The 17,821-nt window shown below is 50.6% G+C and overlaps 6 protein-coding genes across 6 annotated transcripts; 2 read left to right on the forward strand and 4 right to left on the reverse strand.

The window, feature by feature from the left end:
- Window positions 1-1,330: 1,330 nt before the first annotated feature.
- Window positions 1,331-2,097, reverse strand: N7446_012306 (uncharacterized protein; the record flags this gene model as incomplete). Its single annotated transcript, XM_058521048.1, has 2 exons — window positions 1,331-1,904; window positions 1,970-2,097. The coding sequence occupies 2 exons, from the start codon at window positions 2,095-2,097 to the stop codon at window positions 1,331-1,333; spliced, it is 702 nt and encodes a 233-aa protein (XP_058366414.1).
- A 647-nt stretch (window positions 2,098-2,744) lies between these two features.
- N7446_012307 (aldehyde dehydrogenase) lies at window positions 2,745-4,379 on the forward strand (the record flags this gene model as incomplete). The annotated part of the gene is made up of 4 exons (XM_058521049.1): window positions 2,745-3,196; window positions 3,270-3,663; window positions 3,723-4,165; window positions 4,235-4,379. The coding sequence occupies 4 exons, from the start codon at window positions 2,745-2,747 to the stop codon at window positions 4,377-4,379; spliced, it is 1,434 nt and encodes a 477-aa protein (XP_058366415.1).
- Window positions 4,380-6,303: 1,924 nt separating this feature from the next.
- On the reverse strand, window positions 6,304-8,878 carry N7446_012308 (uncharacterized protein; the record flags this gene model as incomplete). Its single annotated transcript, XM_058521050.1, has 9 exons — window positions 6,304-6,455; window positions 6,512-6,721; window positions 6,791-7,278; window positions 7,334-7,483; window positions 7,536-7,728; window positions 7,782-8,276; window positions 8,334-8,557; window positions 8,612-8,712; window positions 8,780-8,878. 9 exons carry the CDS (start codon window positions 8,876-8,878, stop codon window positions 6,304-6,306), a joined length of 2,112 nt encoding a protein of 703 aa, XP_058366416.1.
- A 471-nt stretch (window positions 8,879-9,349) lies between these two features.
- Window positions 9,350-10,469, reverse strand: N7446_012309 (fumarylacetoacetate hydrolase family protein; the record flags this gene model as incomplete). The annotated part of the gene is made up of 4 exons (XM_058521051.1): window positions 9,350-9,456; window positions 9,547-9,916; window positions 9,979-10,115; window positions 10,190-10,469. 4 exons carry the CDS (start codon window positions 10,467-10,469, stop codon window positions 9,350-9,352), a joined length of 894 nt encoding a protein of 297 aa, XP_058366417.1.
- Window positions 10,470-11,391: 922 nt separating this feature from the next.
- N7446_012310 (uncharacterized protein) lies at window positions 11,392-13,104 on the reverse strand (the record flags this gene model as incomplete). Its single annotated transcript, XM_058521052.1, has 6 exons — window positions 11,392-11,729; window positions 11,785-11,924; window positions 12,003-12,158; window positions 12,221-12,377; window positions 12,433-12,994; window positions 13,054-13,104. 6 exons carry the CDS (start codon window positions 13,102-13,104, stop codon window positions 11,392-11,394), a joined length of 1,404 nt encoding a protein of 467 aa, XP_058366418.1.
- A 318-nt stretch (window positions 13,105-13,422) lies between these two features.
- Window positions 13,423-14,576, forward strand: N7446_012311 (cupin domain-containing protein; the record flags this gene model as incomplete). The annotated part of the gene is made up of 3 exons (XM_058521053.1): window positions 13,423-13,678; window positions 13,758-14,192; window positions 14,272-14,576. The coding sequence occupies 3 exons, from the start codon at window positions 13,423-13,425 to the stop codon at window positions 14,574-14,576; spliced, it is 996 nt and encodes a 331-aa protein (XP_058366419.1).
- Between the last annotated feature and the right edge of the window lie 3,245 nt (window positions 14,577-17,821).

Raw genomic sequence — 17,821 nt, forward strand, 5'->3', positions numbered from 1 at the left:
GAGGTTGACATATTACTATACTAGTCTTCTATGTAGACGCTACCTTTGACTAGAAACCACGGAAACATCACCCAGCCATCAGCGGCAATACATTCAATGCTAGTAATAGTTTCACCTCGATCTCTAGTAGCAATACTAGCAGTTTGGCGCGTAGAGACGACGTGTTGGTTAAGTCCTTCGCTATTTTGGAAGCCGGTTTCATCCCAATTATAGATCTCATGAGGTTCAAAACCATGCTCACGGTAGAGACACTCAAGCCTATCATACCAATGGCTAATAACTCCAGGGTCCTCAGCTTGAATTCGTAAAGACTCCTTTGATTTTTGGGTAATAAGCTTGATGTGTGGAGGTAGACGCCGTATAAGCCGATAGCTATACATTGAACTAACAACTCTCTCCGAACCCGCTATTTTCAACAGGCGATTTGCGGCAATTTCAATATATTTTGCAGTTGGAGGTGTATAGCAAGAATTTAGCACTTCGATCCAGCTAATCAATGCATTTTCCTGATTCGAATTCAATGCATTATTGGTGGTAGGGCGATCGGAGAGAGATGTCTGTCCGTTTTTGCGACCGCGAAGCTTCGAATAAGACACGCGATAATGGTCCGCAGCCTTACGTAGAGATGAAAATTTTCGCGTAGTATAAGCATATAATGCCTTAGCTAGCAGATCCTCTTCATCACGAGCTTTTTTAGGCATTTTTGGTGGGTAGAAATACGCGTAAAAGTTGAAAAGGTAGGAAATTTGCATTATGGAGGTTAATTGCATTATGGCTGTGGGACACCCCCTACCCGCGAGGGTGGGGGGCGGTCCTGTGACACGGCTATCCGATTCCTACACTGACTGGATTTTTCTGGGCCCAGCCCTTTTTCGTATCACGTTAAAAAGGAGGCCTATCCCGTCACAGACTAGCGTTGAACGATATCCGGGCGGAACTCAGCATTACATGGAGTTCTTGGATGAAATTTCCTCCCCGCGCCGGTTATCTCCAATCGTGAAGGTTGGCAAGCGTTCGAACACTACTCCGGAAGGTAGAGATGTGTGGAGCCTTGAATGTCAGTTCCTAACCAAGGGGACAGGAGTTTCCTACATACGTCTCAGGACCCACCGTTTCGCTCATTATCAATGGAGACATCCAAAAATCTGTGCATCGGGCTTCTTTCTTGAGCAAACTTACTCCTATTTATACGGAACCCAGTCACTCGGAGATAGCCAGCCATAGCGATCTTCTCACCAAGACGCGGCTCCCTGTGGCCAGTGTAGCTAATAGGCTACCGCATTCTAATTGTGGCGCATTACTAAAGTAAAACCTTTGATTTCTGATTCACTTATACATCGGTAGCCTTTCCATCCAACCAGTCCTTAGAAAACCAATAAAGTAGATCATGCTTCTCTCCACAAACAGTGCCAACATGCCTTCTGTGCCCAGGCATATCTTTTAGTACAGAAACACCCATAGTGAGCTCCTGACAGTAGGCAAGGCACTTGTATCCCTCAGGATACGAGTTGAGCTTCTCCTCATTGATTCGAGGAATCTTGTTGGGGTTTACAGGTAACAGCTTGTCCTTTTCGTACCAGTGACGCACGAATCTAGCACCCCAGCGGCCGTTCACCTTCTCGAAGAAGAAACAGAATCGGCAGTCGGCCTCGGCGTCAACTTCGCATCCATCGATCGTGAAGCGCTGAGTGATTGTCGCCTTCATTTTGGTGACGGCTCGAGCGGCATCGGGAGTGATGTCCGTGGTCACCCCTTGGCAGCGGTGCATGATAAAGGCCCCCTTGTCCATGCCGGCCTTGGAAGCGGCAATGAAATCCTTATAGGAGACTCGACCGGACCAGGTGGTGTATACATGGGCATCCTCGTGAAAGATTGACTCGAAGTTCTCCCACTCACAAGCATCACTATGGCGGATTAAGAACTGGAGGCGAAGATATTTGGGATCTTGATTCCTTGAATTGCAGCTTACCGGTAGCAGGGCCAGCCCTCCGCAAGCTCACGCAGCTTTGCGCGCTCTAAAACGAGACTGTCAGAACCATTGTTGCGAATAGCCTGCGCGGGCCAGGTGCCCGGAGGAAGAGTGTGTAGATTAAGCATGGTGTAATCTAAGATCTCGCGCGGAAGTGGCAGAGGATGCTTTAGCACCCCCGAGATGGAAAGACGAATATATACCAGCTTCGGGATATCCGGGAACACGGTTGTTGCCATTGCCGATGTATTCCCATGGCGGGCGGTAAGCCGCTCCGACAAACCAAAGCGTGAGAAGTGGAACAGCGGATAGATGGTAGCTCAGGGGAATTATTTCCGATGATGCAGCTTAGTTTCTGATCTGTACTAGCCTTATATTCCAATAGTTTTTGTTACCCCTAGACCTGACGCGGAAGGGTTTTAGAAGTTCCGGCCTCCTTCCGATCCGGTGTTTCCCCCACACAACTCCTGGCAATAACGGCATCGTTTGTTGTATATCCGTGTCAGAGATATATCTCTGTAACGCCATGTACCGGAGATAACCCACTGTCTGCAACAAAATTGGGATGCAGAGGTCTCCCTGGGACCACAGTTTACAAACAGCTTCAGAATAAGAACTTAACTCTATGCCGCTCATTGGCAATCCACACCATCTCCTTTCCACTTAAGATCAGACCTCTGATCTTTTTTAAACCCCTCCATAAGCATTGGACTCAATCCGTTTCCGTCCAACTTTCAATATTTTCTGTTAATATTTTCTCCCTCTCCCTTACACCATGACGAACGAAAAGGCGCTCACCCCGCTCATCATTAATAATGAGTCTGTTGAGACCGATATCAAGTTCGAGGTCCACGCCCCTGCGACGGGCAAGCTGAACGGCTACTGTGCTGGGGTCTCCGTCGAGGAGGCCAAGCGCGCAGTCGACAACGCCCAGGCTGCCTTCCCCGCATGGAAGAAGACCAAGTACAATGAGCGCCGCGAGATCCTGCTCAAGGCGGCTAGTATCATGGAGTCGCGCAAACAGGAATTCATCCAGTACCAGTGCGAAGAGACCGGTGCCGCTCGCCCCTTCACTGAGTTCACCTTCGGTCTAGGTGTGGAATTCATCCGGGACTTTGCTGGCCGAATCTCCTCCGTCCAGGGTATTGTGCCTAATATCAACCGCGATGGTGAGGGTGCTATCGTGTACAAGGAGCCATACGGTGTGATCCTGTCAATTGCGCCTTGGTGAGTGTCCAAGTTGATATAGTACTCAGATGACCCTCGGAACAGCTGACTCAGAAGCTTTTTGGTTGCACAGGAATGCACCTTTCATCCTTGGTGTCCGTGCCGTTGCGCAGCCTCTCGGCGCTGGTAACACGGTTGTTCTCAAAGGTTCCGAGCTCTCGCCCAAGTGCTTCTGGGCTATTGGCGACGTCTTCCGGCAAGCTGGTCTTCCCGCTGGATGTCTGAATGTCATCTTCCATCGGGCCTCTGACGCCGCCGCTGTCACCAACGCGTTGATCGGACACCCTGCCGTCCGCAAGGTCAACTTCACCGGTAGCACTAACGTCGGCTCGATCATTGCTTCCACTGCTGGTAAGTACATCAAGCCTGTGCTGCTCGAACTGGGCGGTAAGGCGTCTGCTATTGTCTTGGACGACGCGGACCTGGACAAGGCCGCCATGAACTGCGCCATTGGCTCCTTCATGCATGTATGTACCGTAGCACCCATGACATCAGTGGCCATGGACAAAGTAACTAACCTATACAGTCCGGACAAATCTGCATGTCGACTGAGCGCATTGTCGTGCTGCGCTCGATCGCCGACGAATTCCGCCAGAAGCTTGCTGCGACAGCTGACAAGCTGTTCGGCAAGGACGCGCCCGCCCTGGTGCTGGTCAACTCCGCCGCTGTGGTCAAGAACAAGAAGCTCGTAGGCGACGCCGTGTCCCGCGGTGCGACCCTGCTGTTCGGTGAAGTCAACGCCAACGAGTCAGTCCACACGGCCATGCGCCCGATCATTGTCAACAATGTGACCAAGGAGATGCATATCTACGCGGCCGAGTCGTTCGGACCGACCGTGTCGCTCATGGTGGTGGACACAGAAAAGGACGCTATCGCGCTTGCTAATGACACAGAATACGGCCTCACCGCAGCGGTATACACCCAGAACCTGTTCCGCGGATTACGGGTGGCGAAGGAGATTGACTCGGGGTGAGTGAATTCATCACATCATACCGTATTTCGGAGCCGCTTGAATAAGTGCTAACTATGTTTTCTTAGTGCCGTCCACATCAACTCAGTGACTGTGCACGACGAGTCTGTCCTGCCCCACGGTGGATGGAAGAGCAGCGGCTTCGGTCGCTTCGGAGGAGCCGTAGGCTACGAAGAGTTCCTGCAAAGCAAGTCTGTGACTTGGCACGAATAGGTCCAGACCATGGAAATGCCCGGATTTGGCCCCCAGAAAGAATTGGGGGGCCGGGAGGGGGGTGGTCTTCCAAGGACTTCTCACACTTGGGGGGTTGAGCTGAGCCGCATACACCGATAGCGGAGCCTCGTCTCGCCTGGCCCCCTGTAGCTAGAGAAGCAGGCGGCATACCCGGGAGTTGCTGTGAAAATCTCGACGAATTTAGTGGCCCCGTCCTGTGTTATATGCCGCGTCTCGTACTCCCAGAGTGGGTCCGTATCGCATTCGCTATTTGTGATTCGTATCCTCGGCACCTCTTCCTTAGTGCCCAGTGTATGTTTCCACAGAGGAGTAAAGTTATATCTATAATTAAAGGGAAAGAAGTCTAGTAAATAAAGAAAAATGAGGCGAAAAATCCGAATACCTCTCGAATTAATATACGTGTTCACCAGGCCCACAATTTCAGGAATCCACTGCAATCCCTATTCCCCAGATCGACACTTAACATCACTGAGACCATCGGCGATAGTACCTTGAATACAATCACCCGAGGAGTGAAGACCAGCTGAGCCCGAGCCATGCCCAATAAAGTCTGTAGTGATTTTGGTTGTGTGACCCGAGGTGGTCCACTCACTTTCATCACGCCCAGAATAGCCATTTGAAACCAGAGCACAGTAATATTCGTGACCAAGGCCAGCCAGACAGTAGAGCACTGATAACTGCTTGTATACTAAATCCCCCTGGGCATGTACGAGTGTAGAAGATACTTACAATGCAATCCCTGACATCAAGCGTGCTTTATTTTAATACCTTGGTTACAGGCAACTCTGCCTCAAATGATCCACAAATGCCCAAGACCGGCACACTTGATTAAGGTGTGGCAAGAGTTTTGCTTTGTTGTTCTATCCACTTCGATTAACTTCCTGTAGCCAATAGGGTGGCAGGTTCCCTGATGAGTCTATTACGCCTCACAAATAATCTCACTATGTTACCCCTTCAACTAAGCCCCCGGCCGGGGCCCATGGGAAACAATATAGGGAAGGCAGATGTGAAATAACGAGGTTCCTGCCACTGGGTGAGGAGCGCTGCTTGCCCTCGAACGCCATATTCAATTTGAATGAAAGCTTCTATTTGGTACAATACCAAATTCCTACCTGGAATCTTGTGGTCAGCCCAATTTCTCATGGCTCGATTAAGATAGTGGATTGGACCTATCAAGACAGCCGACGAGTGACAATTCACCACATATACGCTATATGACGTTCCGTTAAACGCAGATAAAAGTGGAGAAGCGGCCAATGTTGGAATCAGACGATGCAAGCGCTTGAAGCAAAGAAGACGGGCGGATGAGCAATGTACTCATCATGTAGCGCTACTTGAACAACCTTTCCCTTGCGCTCAACATCGCACTTCTATCCAAATAGCGCAACATTTCAGTTCTACCCGATGGACTGCCGGTTCACCACCCTCCCTATCGCCACTGCTACTTCGGTCTGACGGGCTCGCGGCTGGGTACCGATCTGAAATGGGTTGTGTCAAACAGGGGGAGTGTTGTGCGGTTTCCCTTGTACAACGCTACAAGGCAAATTGAGGTCTTATTTCCCGGTAAACCTCATCTTGTCCAAGAGCCGGTCTTTATCCCGTGGAAGGAACTCGACCACGAGGGAGATGGGGGGATATATTTTAATGCTGTTTAATAATTATGAGATGATAGCCAGCAAACTCCATCTGCGGGACAGGCAAAACTTCGCTCACGTGCAGGCCAGAATCCACATGGAAGCTGGGTGGATGGAGAGATGCTGAACCACAGACAGAGTAATACTAGTAAACTGCATTGTAAGTGTATTCGTTTTGAAGGATCGAAACAATGCTATTCCAGAGCCATCCTTACCCGCTCACGCTTGAGGACTGTAGGCGCGGTCGATAATGACGTAGGCTGACAGCGTCAATAAGTCGATCCGTGTGTGATATTGGTAAACAATTCCTCTAACATGAATTCCCCACATTCAATGCCAAACGACGCAAAGTTGAAATCTGGGTTCGCACTGCCCACAGCTGCCGGTTCGAGCTGGGTGGGGTCTGTACCAGTCGGATCCTCTGATGCGCGATCTGATTAGCGTCATCTAGTCTACGTGGTGCCCAGAATGCCTTACGTTGTAAACGTAGGACAGATATCAACTGTTCGAGGTAGTACCTGCAGCGGTCCACCATCCGATTGCCCGTATCTAATCGATGCAAGGTCGCGACGGCGCGATCAGGATATATCAGGATGTCCAGCGTCTGGAGCACCGGGGAATCTCGGGCCGACTGCCTCGTGCACTGCACCCAACTCACACCGATAATTACCAGCGCAGCATTGAAGGCTGTTCCGTCAAACAATAGAGGATCAGACACCTGTAAACTACAACGGAAGTGGAGCAGGGCAAACTTACTGTAGTACAGGGAGTACCACCACGCCCCAAGGAGATCTTGCTGCCACCCAGTCCCAGAAACAAGTTCGTGGACCGTGTCAATAATACCCATAGCTGATTCGACGCACTTTTTCATACTACTGTAGCCGATGTCATTCAGAATCCGCTCTTCGCTGAGCTCCAGACAAGACGCGTGGCTGGCGTCGAGAAACTTCGCCAGGATGGGCCGATGCAACAGGATCTGGATGTGGAGATATCGCAGGGTCAGGATGACCCGAAACTTCAGGGGAAACAGTCGGCCGAGGGCCTGCGACTGCTCAATTCCCTCGCGAAGGCCCTGCAGTGATAATTGACGAAAGCTGTCCGGAAGCGCCATGTTCCACGAGAACAGCTGGTTCTCGATCGCTGGCACCCGGCCCACCATCTCACTAACAGACAGGCCAGGCCCACAGGCCAAATTTTGACCATAGATCTGGTCAATGATATTACCCATCTGCTTGTACAGGGTTCTGTACACGGTCAGTGCGCGGCCAATTTAATGGGGGAGATGCGGGGTCCACTGACATGGTGCAATTATAGAACTGGATGCTGTGACGAATGGTCTCATTGTCGACAAAAGGTTGGACTTCGGTGGTACTATCTAAGATCGGGAGGTCTAGCTGAACATAACTGTCGGGAATCGCCGGCGGTCGTCCGAAGGTCATGCTCAAAGTTCTACGGAGCGGTTAGTTGGAGCCACACTCGCGAAGTACGAAGGGGTGAGTACCGATCCAATACCACACAGCCGAACCATGTTCTCTTTCGTATCTCGCGCTCAAGAGGGGAGAAGGCCTGGGACGCTCCCTTCGAATGGAGCCCGAGCTGCAGGGCAGCCTTGACCGCGAGCCCGTGAACGGTCCACGCCTGGACGGATTTTTGCGTCCCCTGGAGATATTGACCCATGAGCAGGAGGTACTGCACTAAGGGAAGGTTAATTGGTGCGCTCAGGTTAAGAAGAGGTGCGCCAACCCACCAACTTCCAATGTGGTCCCTCGTAGAATCTCGCCTCGGCACAGGTTCAACGCCTGTCGATAGTAGACGGTGGACTCTTCGATCCTTATTTCCGCCGGCGCGTGGCCGGACACGGCGGTCACCTTTGCCATGGCCAGCATGATGTTCAGCAAGCCTAACCAGGTTCGGCGGACTTTCCTGACATTGCTCTTGAATTGATGATACACCTCGAGGAAGCCCGGGGGGTGTATGTATGGAAACAGCAATCCCGTATGGTAGAAATACCGGCGAATCAGCTGTAATGTATCGGACGGCAAGGTTAGATTCGTCGCGAGCCCGGGATGCACAGTCGTAGGCGTGCGGCTTGATAACGGCGATGGGTGCCGGGTGGCGCTGACAAAGCCGCCATCGTAGGCAATTTGATTTATCCGAGGTAAGTTAGTTTCTTTTTGATTGCTTCCTGTGTATGACACCGCGCGGGATAGGTGCCGCAAGAACGCGATGTTTGATGACGGGCCTGTACCACTTTCCCATTAGTATAGCGGCTAGACGGATCGGAGACGGATTGCTGCACCAAAATATCCGCAGTCCTCCTCATCTGCGAAGGTCACCGCGCCCATAGCGTCAATTGGGTCCTCGGCTCCAGCCAGGTCAGCAAGAGGCTCATGTCTAGGCTCCGGACCTTCGCCCACGGGGCTTCTGTTTGTGAGGCGCTCCGCCAGGCCAGACAGGTCCGATCGAATGTTGGTGAGGCTGACCTCAAGCGACTTCACCCGTGACTCCATATCTTGGAGGTAGCTAAGGACTGATAAGCACACGGTAGCAACAAGAACTGGATGCGTCGTGACTCACTGTTTCTGGACGATCACGTTAGTGGCAGTGACTGGTGGCATGTAGATACATTCAAATTCCAAGTCTCTGCACATGCCACACTGGGGCCGGACGCCATCACACTAGGGACGCAGAGATCAGTGGGAGGTCTCATTTTTGCTGCGTGACGGTCAAAGGGCGCCTGCCTACCCTAGACTTTCGCGTGCGACATACTTCACAAGCCAAGGCTACGCGGCGACGTTTGCCCGATGGCCCTTGCAGGGTAGGCTTATTGGACGGCGGCTCCATACAGGAGGGCTCTACTTGTACCTTGCTGTTGCTGCTGCGCTAGTGGGGTTGGAAGTAATGGGGGGAAGAGTGAAGTCGGGGGGAAGTCGGGGGAGGCGCTGGGCAGGGAAAGTCCGGACCCCGTGTTTAGAACTCAGTCAGGACTACGCCTCGCCAAAACCAGCCCAGGCCCAACCCGTGGATAACGGTCAGCTAAACCATGGGCGAATTTTGTTTTGGAAAGCCAAAACCAAATTCGATTTCGCTAATTTCGCACGCTTATGCGGTAGAACTAAAGCTTCGCCACCGTTGTTTGCGTTTACAGCAGAGAGAATTAATTCGGCGCTCTGACGAACAAAGATTGCAGATTGAATCTTGACTTTGCACAGCCGTTACGGTCTATCAAGAATTATTCCGGGATCTCGATCTGGTTATTTTAATATTATTTTAATAAAGAATGGGATATATTCTCTTTCATGTAACTTCCAGTGTTCAAGCGAAAACTACGTCATTCCTCAACGTGCCAATCTCTGAGATAAACACATCCATCTGGGTTCCAGGGACCAAGTACTTTGGAGGATTCAAACCGGCACCGACCCCTTGAAATAAAGTAAGTGACAGTTTCTTAATTGGCTCCACTTGCATTTCGTGGACGGAGGGGTTCAGGGTGGATGGCTGTATGCACTTACCGCCAGGTGTACCAGTCATGATCACGCTACCCTTTTGAAGTGTAGTACCTTGAGACAAGAAGGAGACCAAATATTTGCAGTCGAATAATAAATCGGATAGACCTTCTTCTTGGCGCAATTCACCATCAACAAATGTCTTCAACTGTAGTAAACTCGGGTCTTTGATCTCGGAGGCCGCAACCAACACTGGGCCGAGAGGAGCGAAGGTGTCAAAGCCCTTAGAAAAGCCCCACTGGGGAACAACGCCAGCATAGGCAGGATCCCGTTGAAGTTTTCTCGAGGAGATGTCATTCCCAGCAGTATATGCAGCGACATAATCCAGGGCATCCTCCACTGGGACATCCTTAGCGTCCTTCCCGATCACCATGCACTAATATAAGGTTTGTCAGGTTAGAAAATCTTACAAATGCTAGCTAGAAATTTAGGACAAACCAATTCTCCTTCGTAGTCAGCCTGGTTGTTTTGCGCAACCTTGGGGATCACAACAGCTGCACCGTGATCATGGACAGTGGTGTTGGGCTTAAAGAAAATGAATGGGAACGGGGGGCGCTTGCGTCCTGCTTCCTTGACTTAGATACAAGCTTTCATGTTAGCCTACTTTGACGGTGCTAAAGCAGTGCATGGATAATCAGAGTGTACGAACTGTGCTTGGCATAGTTTAAACCCACACAACGCAAAATAGGCACGTCGCTAGAGGCCAAGGGCGAGAGGATCTTCTTGACCAATACCATCTCCGTTGACAATTTGGTCTCGCCTGTTACGTCAAATATGTCGTCACCGACAAGGATTCTGGCCTGAAGGTGGTCAGCTTCTGTGACAAAACCGAGGTCGATTTGTTTGCTTTCGGGTATCACAGGCTCCCCCCGCAGGATACGGCCGTCGACTGCCTCGAACCGGATCAGGCGTATCCACGGAAGAGACATAGTAGAATGAAAATATAAAATAGTATGGGAAGCGTTAGCGAACCTTCGCCCCCATTAACATTGAAATAGGTAAACTATATAAGAGGAGGGGCTGTCGGAAGATTCGTTGGCAGATTCGGCGGACGGGGATAGATCGGGACCTATTCCGGAGTTACCGGTGAGAGCAAACATACGGAAACAGAGACGCTTCGCTAGGCAAACATAACCGGCTAATTGATCTAGCCAGATTCCACTTTGAGCATAGGCCGATTTCGCGCTGCGCGTAAGCTTCAAACGTTGTCTGTAATAATCGCGATCGGCCCTTCACCCAATATATAATCTGTATCACTTCCGAGATTGCTGGATTTCACATAGGCCCAGGGTTGCAACAAAGTGGAGTGCCAGCTAAGATGGCATCGAAAAGCTCTGCTAAATTGTAGGAAGACTCCAACATAACAACAGCAATTTTCAAGTGGGAAAAAAGGGAAAAACATAATGTCATAATAAAACAGTTAATTCGAACATCCCAAAAACCATTATGACATCATTCTGGGTCGCGTTGTTTCCAAGCTCAGGATGTGCCCAACCAGCTCTATTTGTTCTTAACGAATTTGCGAATAAGAGGCTGGCTACCTTATAGGCTTAGTTATTGCGCAGAAGCCAAGATATTCAGATAAATCTATGAAGCTAGACAAGCACCAGAATACTGCTTGGTACAAATCCGTACTGTTCTTTTGTGGGAAGCTTCGAGTTAACCAAACTTTTGAAGAGATGGAAGTCCGGTATGGGGGCTTCCGAAGAAAGTACGGATCGTGTCGACTGTCTGCTGGCAAGGATGGGCTGCTAGTTAACACTGGACGTAGAGCAATAGAGTGTATGCCACGCAAGAAAGTATGAAATTACTGGCAAAAACGAGGATGGCGAGAATCTAATTCTACCTATCCTAAAAGTGGCTCTTCTCCCATGCCTCATCAATAGCTTTCTCTGTATCATATCCATAACACCACATCTGAGTTGCAGGGTCGCTCCACTGGTTGGGGCTGTGGCTAAAGGCGATTCCCAACACTTCGGGAGCCATTGCTGAATCTCTTGCCTCTTGCAAAGGGCCATCGGCAAAATGCCAGAGATGACTGTTAAGCAGACTAGCCTCCTGCATCTGACCGGCACGCTTTATCCTGACCTTTTCGAAAACAGAAAGAGCCTCCGCCAGCTGCTCTTTGTTTCCGATCTTGGACAAGGATCGGGAAAGTGCCAGTCCGTCTTCAACGGCCATAGCGGCACCTGCTCACACTTGTCAGTATTTCGGTATTAGGCAAGGGGCGATCTAAAAACCTGCCTTGCGACATATAGGGCAACATTGCGTGTGCAGCATCCCCAAGGATGACGAGTTTGTTTGACACCCATTTGTCGAGAGTCAAGCCGCTAGTGAGGGGCCACTTAAGTGTATTTTCTACCATATCAATGACTTTTGTGAGTCTGTTGAGGGGTTGTAAGCTTCATATTCTTTGGAAAACAAAGTAGAAAACAAATTAAAGCAACAGGGCCAATACGTACACTGGATCCCACCCCTCGAATTCGGCCTTCATATCCTCAACGGCCTTGCTGGGGTCCCATGTGGATGGGTCAGTGGCATCTGGATGAGATAGAACCATGTTGAATGCTTTTCCAGCCTTTATAGTATACGTCATGACATGTCTCGAATCGCCAATCCTTAATATAAGTTAGTAGGTGATAGACGGGTGGATAGCATATGCATGTCCTCATGCCCGTACCAAATATTGAGACCCGGCTTCTCAAGAACCCATGAAACATCGGGATCCTTTCGCATCCGTTCCACATCTACCGTGGCGCGGTAGGCTGCAAAACCAGGCTTCTGGAAAGTCACATCTACTCCGCCGAGCACGACGGTGCGAGCAACGGACTTGATCCCTATAGTGATGCAGGTCAGGTAAAAATTTCAAGGCTGTGCGCAAGGGCGGCTAACCATCAGCGGCGATGACCAGATCTCCGGTGTGGGTTATCCCATCAGCAAGCGTGATGCTTCCGGCGACTGGATCATAACTTTCGACGTTGGCCCCCAATTTGATTTCAATTCCCATGTCCTGAACTTTCTGGTATAGCGCGGTATGAAAGTGGGCCCTGTGGATTACGTAGTATGGAGCACTGAAATTCTGCGTGAAATCAGGGACCAGCTTTGTGTTGCCGATGACTTCGCCGCTTTGCCATCTTCTGAATGAAATGGATTCGGGTTCGGCCACGTAAGGCGCCAGATATGACTTTAGGCCCAGCTTGAAGAGTATTCTAGTAGAGTTAGACGGGATTTGAATCCCAGCCCCCACCTCTCCAAGTACGGGGGTCCGCTCGTACACCGTGACTTTGTGGCCACTTTGTGTGAGCGCAATGGCTGTGGCAAGACCACCCAATCCAGCACCGACCAGGAGGATATTCAAAGGCACCTTGGCACTTTGCAGGTAGTCAGGGGAATCAGTTACCGAAGAGGAAAATGGCTTCGCAAATTCCAAGCAATTGCTGGGGTACGTCGGCATCTGCAAGGCAAGAATAAGCACGAACGGCTCCAGATCAATTGGCGTGCGGTGAGACTCACGCTGAGCGCCTTAGAAACCAAGGGGTTGTGTGAGACCTTTTTTAGGTTCATATTTGCTTTCAACTCTACTGTAACGAGGCATCTCCATTCACGGTCCTGGTGTGATTAAGTATATAACTCGAAATAATCAGGCCTCGTTCCTCTTTCCGGGGTTTCCCCGCCACGGGTGAGCTTTCCCGGTTTATCTCCGGCCTTTCCCACCTTCGAAAGATGCGGTCCAGCTGTGAAAGATATAAAGCCTATCACAGGCCTTGTATGGAAATTCTAGTATACAAAATATCTGGATTGATCAACTTCATTGAGTTCGTTGGCTCACTCTATTTGGCTCTGGAAACGGTAAAAGCTAGCTATTCTACCAGATAATTTATCATGGCTCAACCATCGGAAAAACAGTCTCCCAAAGGGGCTGATTCAACCGCGAGACTTCTCCAAGATCTTGAAAGTAGCAAAACCCTCCCGCTTTGGGCTCAGATGACTCGGCTTAACCCGCCTGCGCCCAATCCAACGGCCGTCCCATATGTCTGGGATTACGGAAGCATTCGCCCAAACTTGCTCAGGGCTGGCAAACTCGTTTCCGAGAAGGAGGCCGAAAGACGAGTGTTGATGTTGATCAATCCCACTAGAGGTATGTGAAATACCTTTATCCTCTAACAGGTCTGATCGTTGGAATCATCTTTCCTAGTGAGCTGATACCCATTGTACAGATGCTCCCTACACAACCGACACACTTTATGCTGGACTGCAGCTTGTTATGCCAAATGAGACTGCTCCAGCTCACAGGCACACTGCCTTTGCCATGCGCTACATCATTGAAGGCAACGGAGGGTTTACTGCCGTTCATGGAAAAAGAATCCAGATGCAAAAGGGAGACGTGATACTCACGCCGACCTGGAATTGGCACGATCACGGAAAGGATGGAAATGGACCTATGATCTGGCTGGATGGTCTCGATTTGCCTAATTTTAGACATTTCCCCGTCCACTTTGTCAACCACTTTGAGCAGCCCCGATATCCTGCCGAAAATGTTGATACTAATGCTTCGCCTATTGTGTTCCCTTGGACTCGCATGAAAAGCATGCTCGATCAGGATCGTGGTACCTGGACAACCCGGCGATATCTGAAGGAAGACGGAAGTGAAGGTACTTATTTCCCTCCCTTTCCTTGTTCATTATGTTGTTGAGGAGTTGTCCGATGGTGCTAATATGTCATTATATAAAGTAAGCCGTACACTTGGTGGCTGCGCAGAAAGATTAGATGCGTCCACATCGTCCCCTTCCCGCCGTGAGACTACATCCGCCGTATATCATGTCATCGCAGGAAGCGGCATTTCCAAGGTTGGCGATGAGACATTGAGATGGAAGTCCGGAGATACATTCTGCATTCCTTCATGGTACAAGTACCAGCACTTTGCCAACCAGGGCGAGTCGGTTTACTTATACCGCTTTGATGATAAGCCAATGATTACAGCTCTTGGATTCTATCGTACGGAGCAAATGGATGTGGAGAGCTTGGTGTCCGATTAAGCATGAAATATTCGGCTTTATAATTATGTTGGTTTCAATTATAGGTCAAAATGTTGTAGGGAAAATAGAAAACCTTCCTACGTTGAGCCACTATGGACTGAAAGCAACCCGCATGTGATGTCGCCCCTGTTGAGAAATCGTAGCACATCAAATAATTTATTCATAAACTGCAAAATAGCAAAGTACGACTTACTAAGAGCAGCGTAATTTATGCCCGTAGCTTGTCTCCCACATTCCATAAGCCGCATGTTCAGTCTCGCAAAAAATCAGCCTGCACGACCTTTCAGTTCTATTTCTAGTCGGAGGGCTCACTGATGTAACCATTGCGGGTGACATATTTCCGTGAACATCAGTTTTGCCTTCGACCTTAAGCTACAGTAGCCTTGGCCACGGGCGCACTGTGCGAACGTTTACACAATATCGACTTATAGATATGCACTCATTATTGTGTTTGATGACTGCCAACAGGAACTGGCGAACAGTACAATGAAGAACCGACGATTCGTATTTACTACTCAATCAAGTGAGAGCTGGCGATGTGTTAAAAAATGTGATACGTCAGTTTCCCAGGGCAATGATGATGATGATGATGATGATGTATTCATTTGCCCGATGTAGCTCGCTCTATATATATGCTGCTATGCGGGAGTGCTGTCAGGCCTGCCGACAGCTGGAAGGTGGTCGCCAGCCCACTGGGCGACCGTCAGGGAACTCGCCTTGCGAATTTCTGATCAATCGCCCTCGAATCGAAAGACGTAAACTAAACAAAAGAAATGGCACGGATGCAAACATGATAAACACAAAGCCAAAATGAACGTCATTTACCCCTGGTCGCGGGTAGGACCAGGGCCCCGCTTCAACACACCATTCCCACGCCCTCTTCTCTCCAACTGTCCAGTCTTGTCGGCTGCCGCTTGCGCGCTCGCTTGGATCAAGGGAGTACAGTGGACCTGGCACTGCACTCCCAATGGGCGCCATCCTTCTTCTTCCGTCACACTGTCTAAGGGATCATTGTCTCCGCTCCTTTGTGGTCCCCTTCCTCGCCCAGAGCCGTAGGGTCGACTGTCTGAAATTGGCCTAGGAGGCCGGTCTTGACCATGAATTCGGCCACAACTGTGCGGGCCTCCGGTCGTGTGAGGAGTTCGTCCCGGTGGAGAGCGACTCCCTGGTATGAGAGAGCGCTTCTCATCCAGTCTCGCTCGTCCTGGTGCAAGGGGCATTCCAGTAGGACGTGTGTTACTGTTTGGCTGCCAAGATCGCAATCACACCGCGCTGTTTCGCGTCGGTTGATACGATTCAGGTAAGCCCCTAGGCCAATTCGCCCAGTTCTAAGCTGCATCAGAATCGATGTCGTCGCTTTGCGCAAGCCCGTCCAGTATTCCAGCGTCTTCTTTGTTGGTGCTTCAATCAAGCGTTTCGTCGGACGACTGGTCGCTTCCTTGGCCCACGTTCTGTCCCACTCCAGCTTCGCTTCTCTGCGAATTCGTCGTCTCGCTGCGGCTGCGAGACATATGTCTCGGTTGAGGGGGTTATGCAGCCCGTCCTGTTCCTGCGCCGCTTCTTTTGCGTGTTGGTCCACGATCTCGTTGCCAATGACTCCTTGGTGCGCAGGAATCCATCTGAGTTCTGTCCGAATGCTTCTGCCCGCAAGTTTTCGGATCAGGTTGAGGCATCCTGCTAGATAGACCTGTCCTGACGGCATCCGCGGTCGTCTCAGCGCCTTCAGCGCTGCTTGGCTGTCTACAAAGATGACTACCCCGTTTTTCGCCTGCTTAGCCCATGGCTCTGTGCTTTCCAGAACCATTTCAAGTGCCATCTCAATGGCTCGAAGCTCTGCCGCATATACGGTGGACGTATTATCATCTCCCATCTGGCTATGAGCATGTTGATCCTCAAGGTCCACGACCGCTGCCGCTCCGATCCTTCCATCAATTCCGCTCCCGTCGGTGTACAGAATCAAGGGTCTTTCTCTTGGGTCTTTCATCAGGATCTGGTTGTGATTGTTCACCGCAGCTTCTCTGTCCTCGATGATTACCTCTGGTGGCGCTTGCCATGGTGCCAGGACGAATGCCTTTCGACTCTCCCATTTCCTCGTCAAAGTATCCGGGGGAGCCATAAGACATCCGCCCGCCTTCCAAGCTTGCGCCTCCATCGGTGACCATCCAGCCCAGTCTCTCTCATCTGCCAGTCGTCGACGTAACATCGTTGGCGGGACAGCGAACTTTGGTCCTGTCCGTAGTCGAAGGGCCGTTTCTTTCACCAGTCGATTCATGTGAACAGAAATAGGCGGTAGGTGAAGCTCTGCATTCAGTGCCTCTGCTGCCGTAGTTCTGAAAGCTCCACTGATGAGACATGCTGCCTGCTTCTGGATTGCCACGAAAGGCCGACTGATTATGCGTGCCTTGGAATGACTGATGAGCATAGGTTGATACCACGCGGAAACCCCAAAGAGCATCTGCGGGATTATCACCGCTTGGTAGATCTTTCGCATTGCATAGAGTGAGGCTCCCCACGTTGATCCTGCCAGGCTTCGTAGTGCGTGGAGAGAGACACCGGCCTTGGCCACCGCTTTCTCGCGGTGATGGTGGAATTCCAGACCCGGATCCAGCCAATAGCCTAGGTACCGCTCAGCCGTCCTCGTCGCTGTCACCGTGTGTCCTCGTAGAGAAAGCGATGTGTATTGTGGGTCGACTTCCCTGGTGTTTACAAAATGCACGAGTGCATACTTCTTCGGGTCAAAAACTGATGCATGTTTCTCGGCCCATTGGTCGGCTTTGCGGCATGCCGCTCTGAGTTTCTTGATGGTTTCGCGTTCGCTGTCTCCCTTTGTCATGAAGCAAACATCGTCGACCCACCCGTTGCTAGTCACACCGTTACCGCAGTTCTCAACGAGGTCTGCGTTGTAGATGAGATATAGAATGGGTGAGATCGGTGATCCTTGAGGGATGCCTGTAGGTGTCGGGATTCGATCAGATGTGCCCTCGGGCATGCGGATCCGTGTGCTTCGGTTGGTCAAGAAGGCCCTCACCCAGGGAACGAAGTGTCCCAGACGTCGTTTCTTGAGGTTGTGTAGTAGACGTTCATGGGAGACATTGTCGTACGCTCCGGACACGTCCAGCATCAGCAGAGATACCACTGGCTTGCCCTTTCCCCATGCAGTTTTGATTCGGTCGATGATAATGTGGATAGCATGATCGGTGGATATACCCTTTCGTCCGCCTAGATGGGTTCGTGGGAGTAAACCG

Source organism: Penicillium canescens (genome assembly GCF_028828765.1).
Source record: "Penicillium canescens strain IBT 15451 chromosome Unknown utg000010l_segment0_segment0, whole genome shotgun sequence".
Taxonomy (NCBI): domain Eukaryota; kingdom Fungi; phylum Ascomycota; class Eurotiomycetes; order Eurotiales; family Aspergillaceae; genus Penicillium; species Penicillium canescens.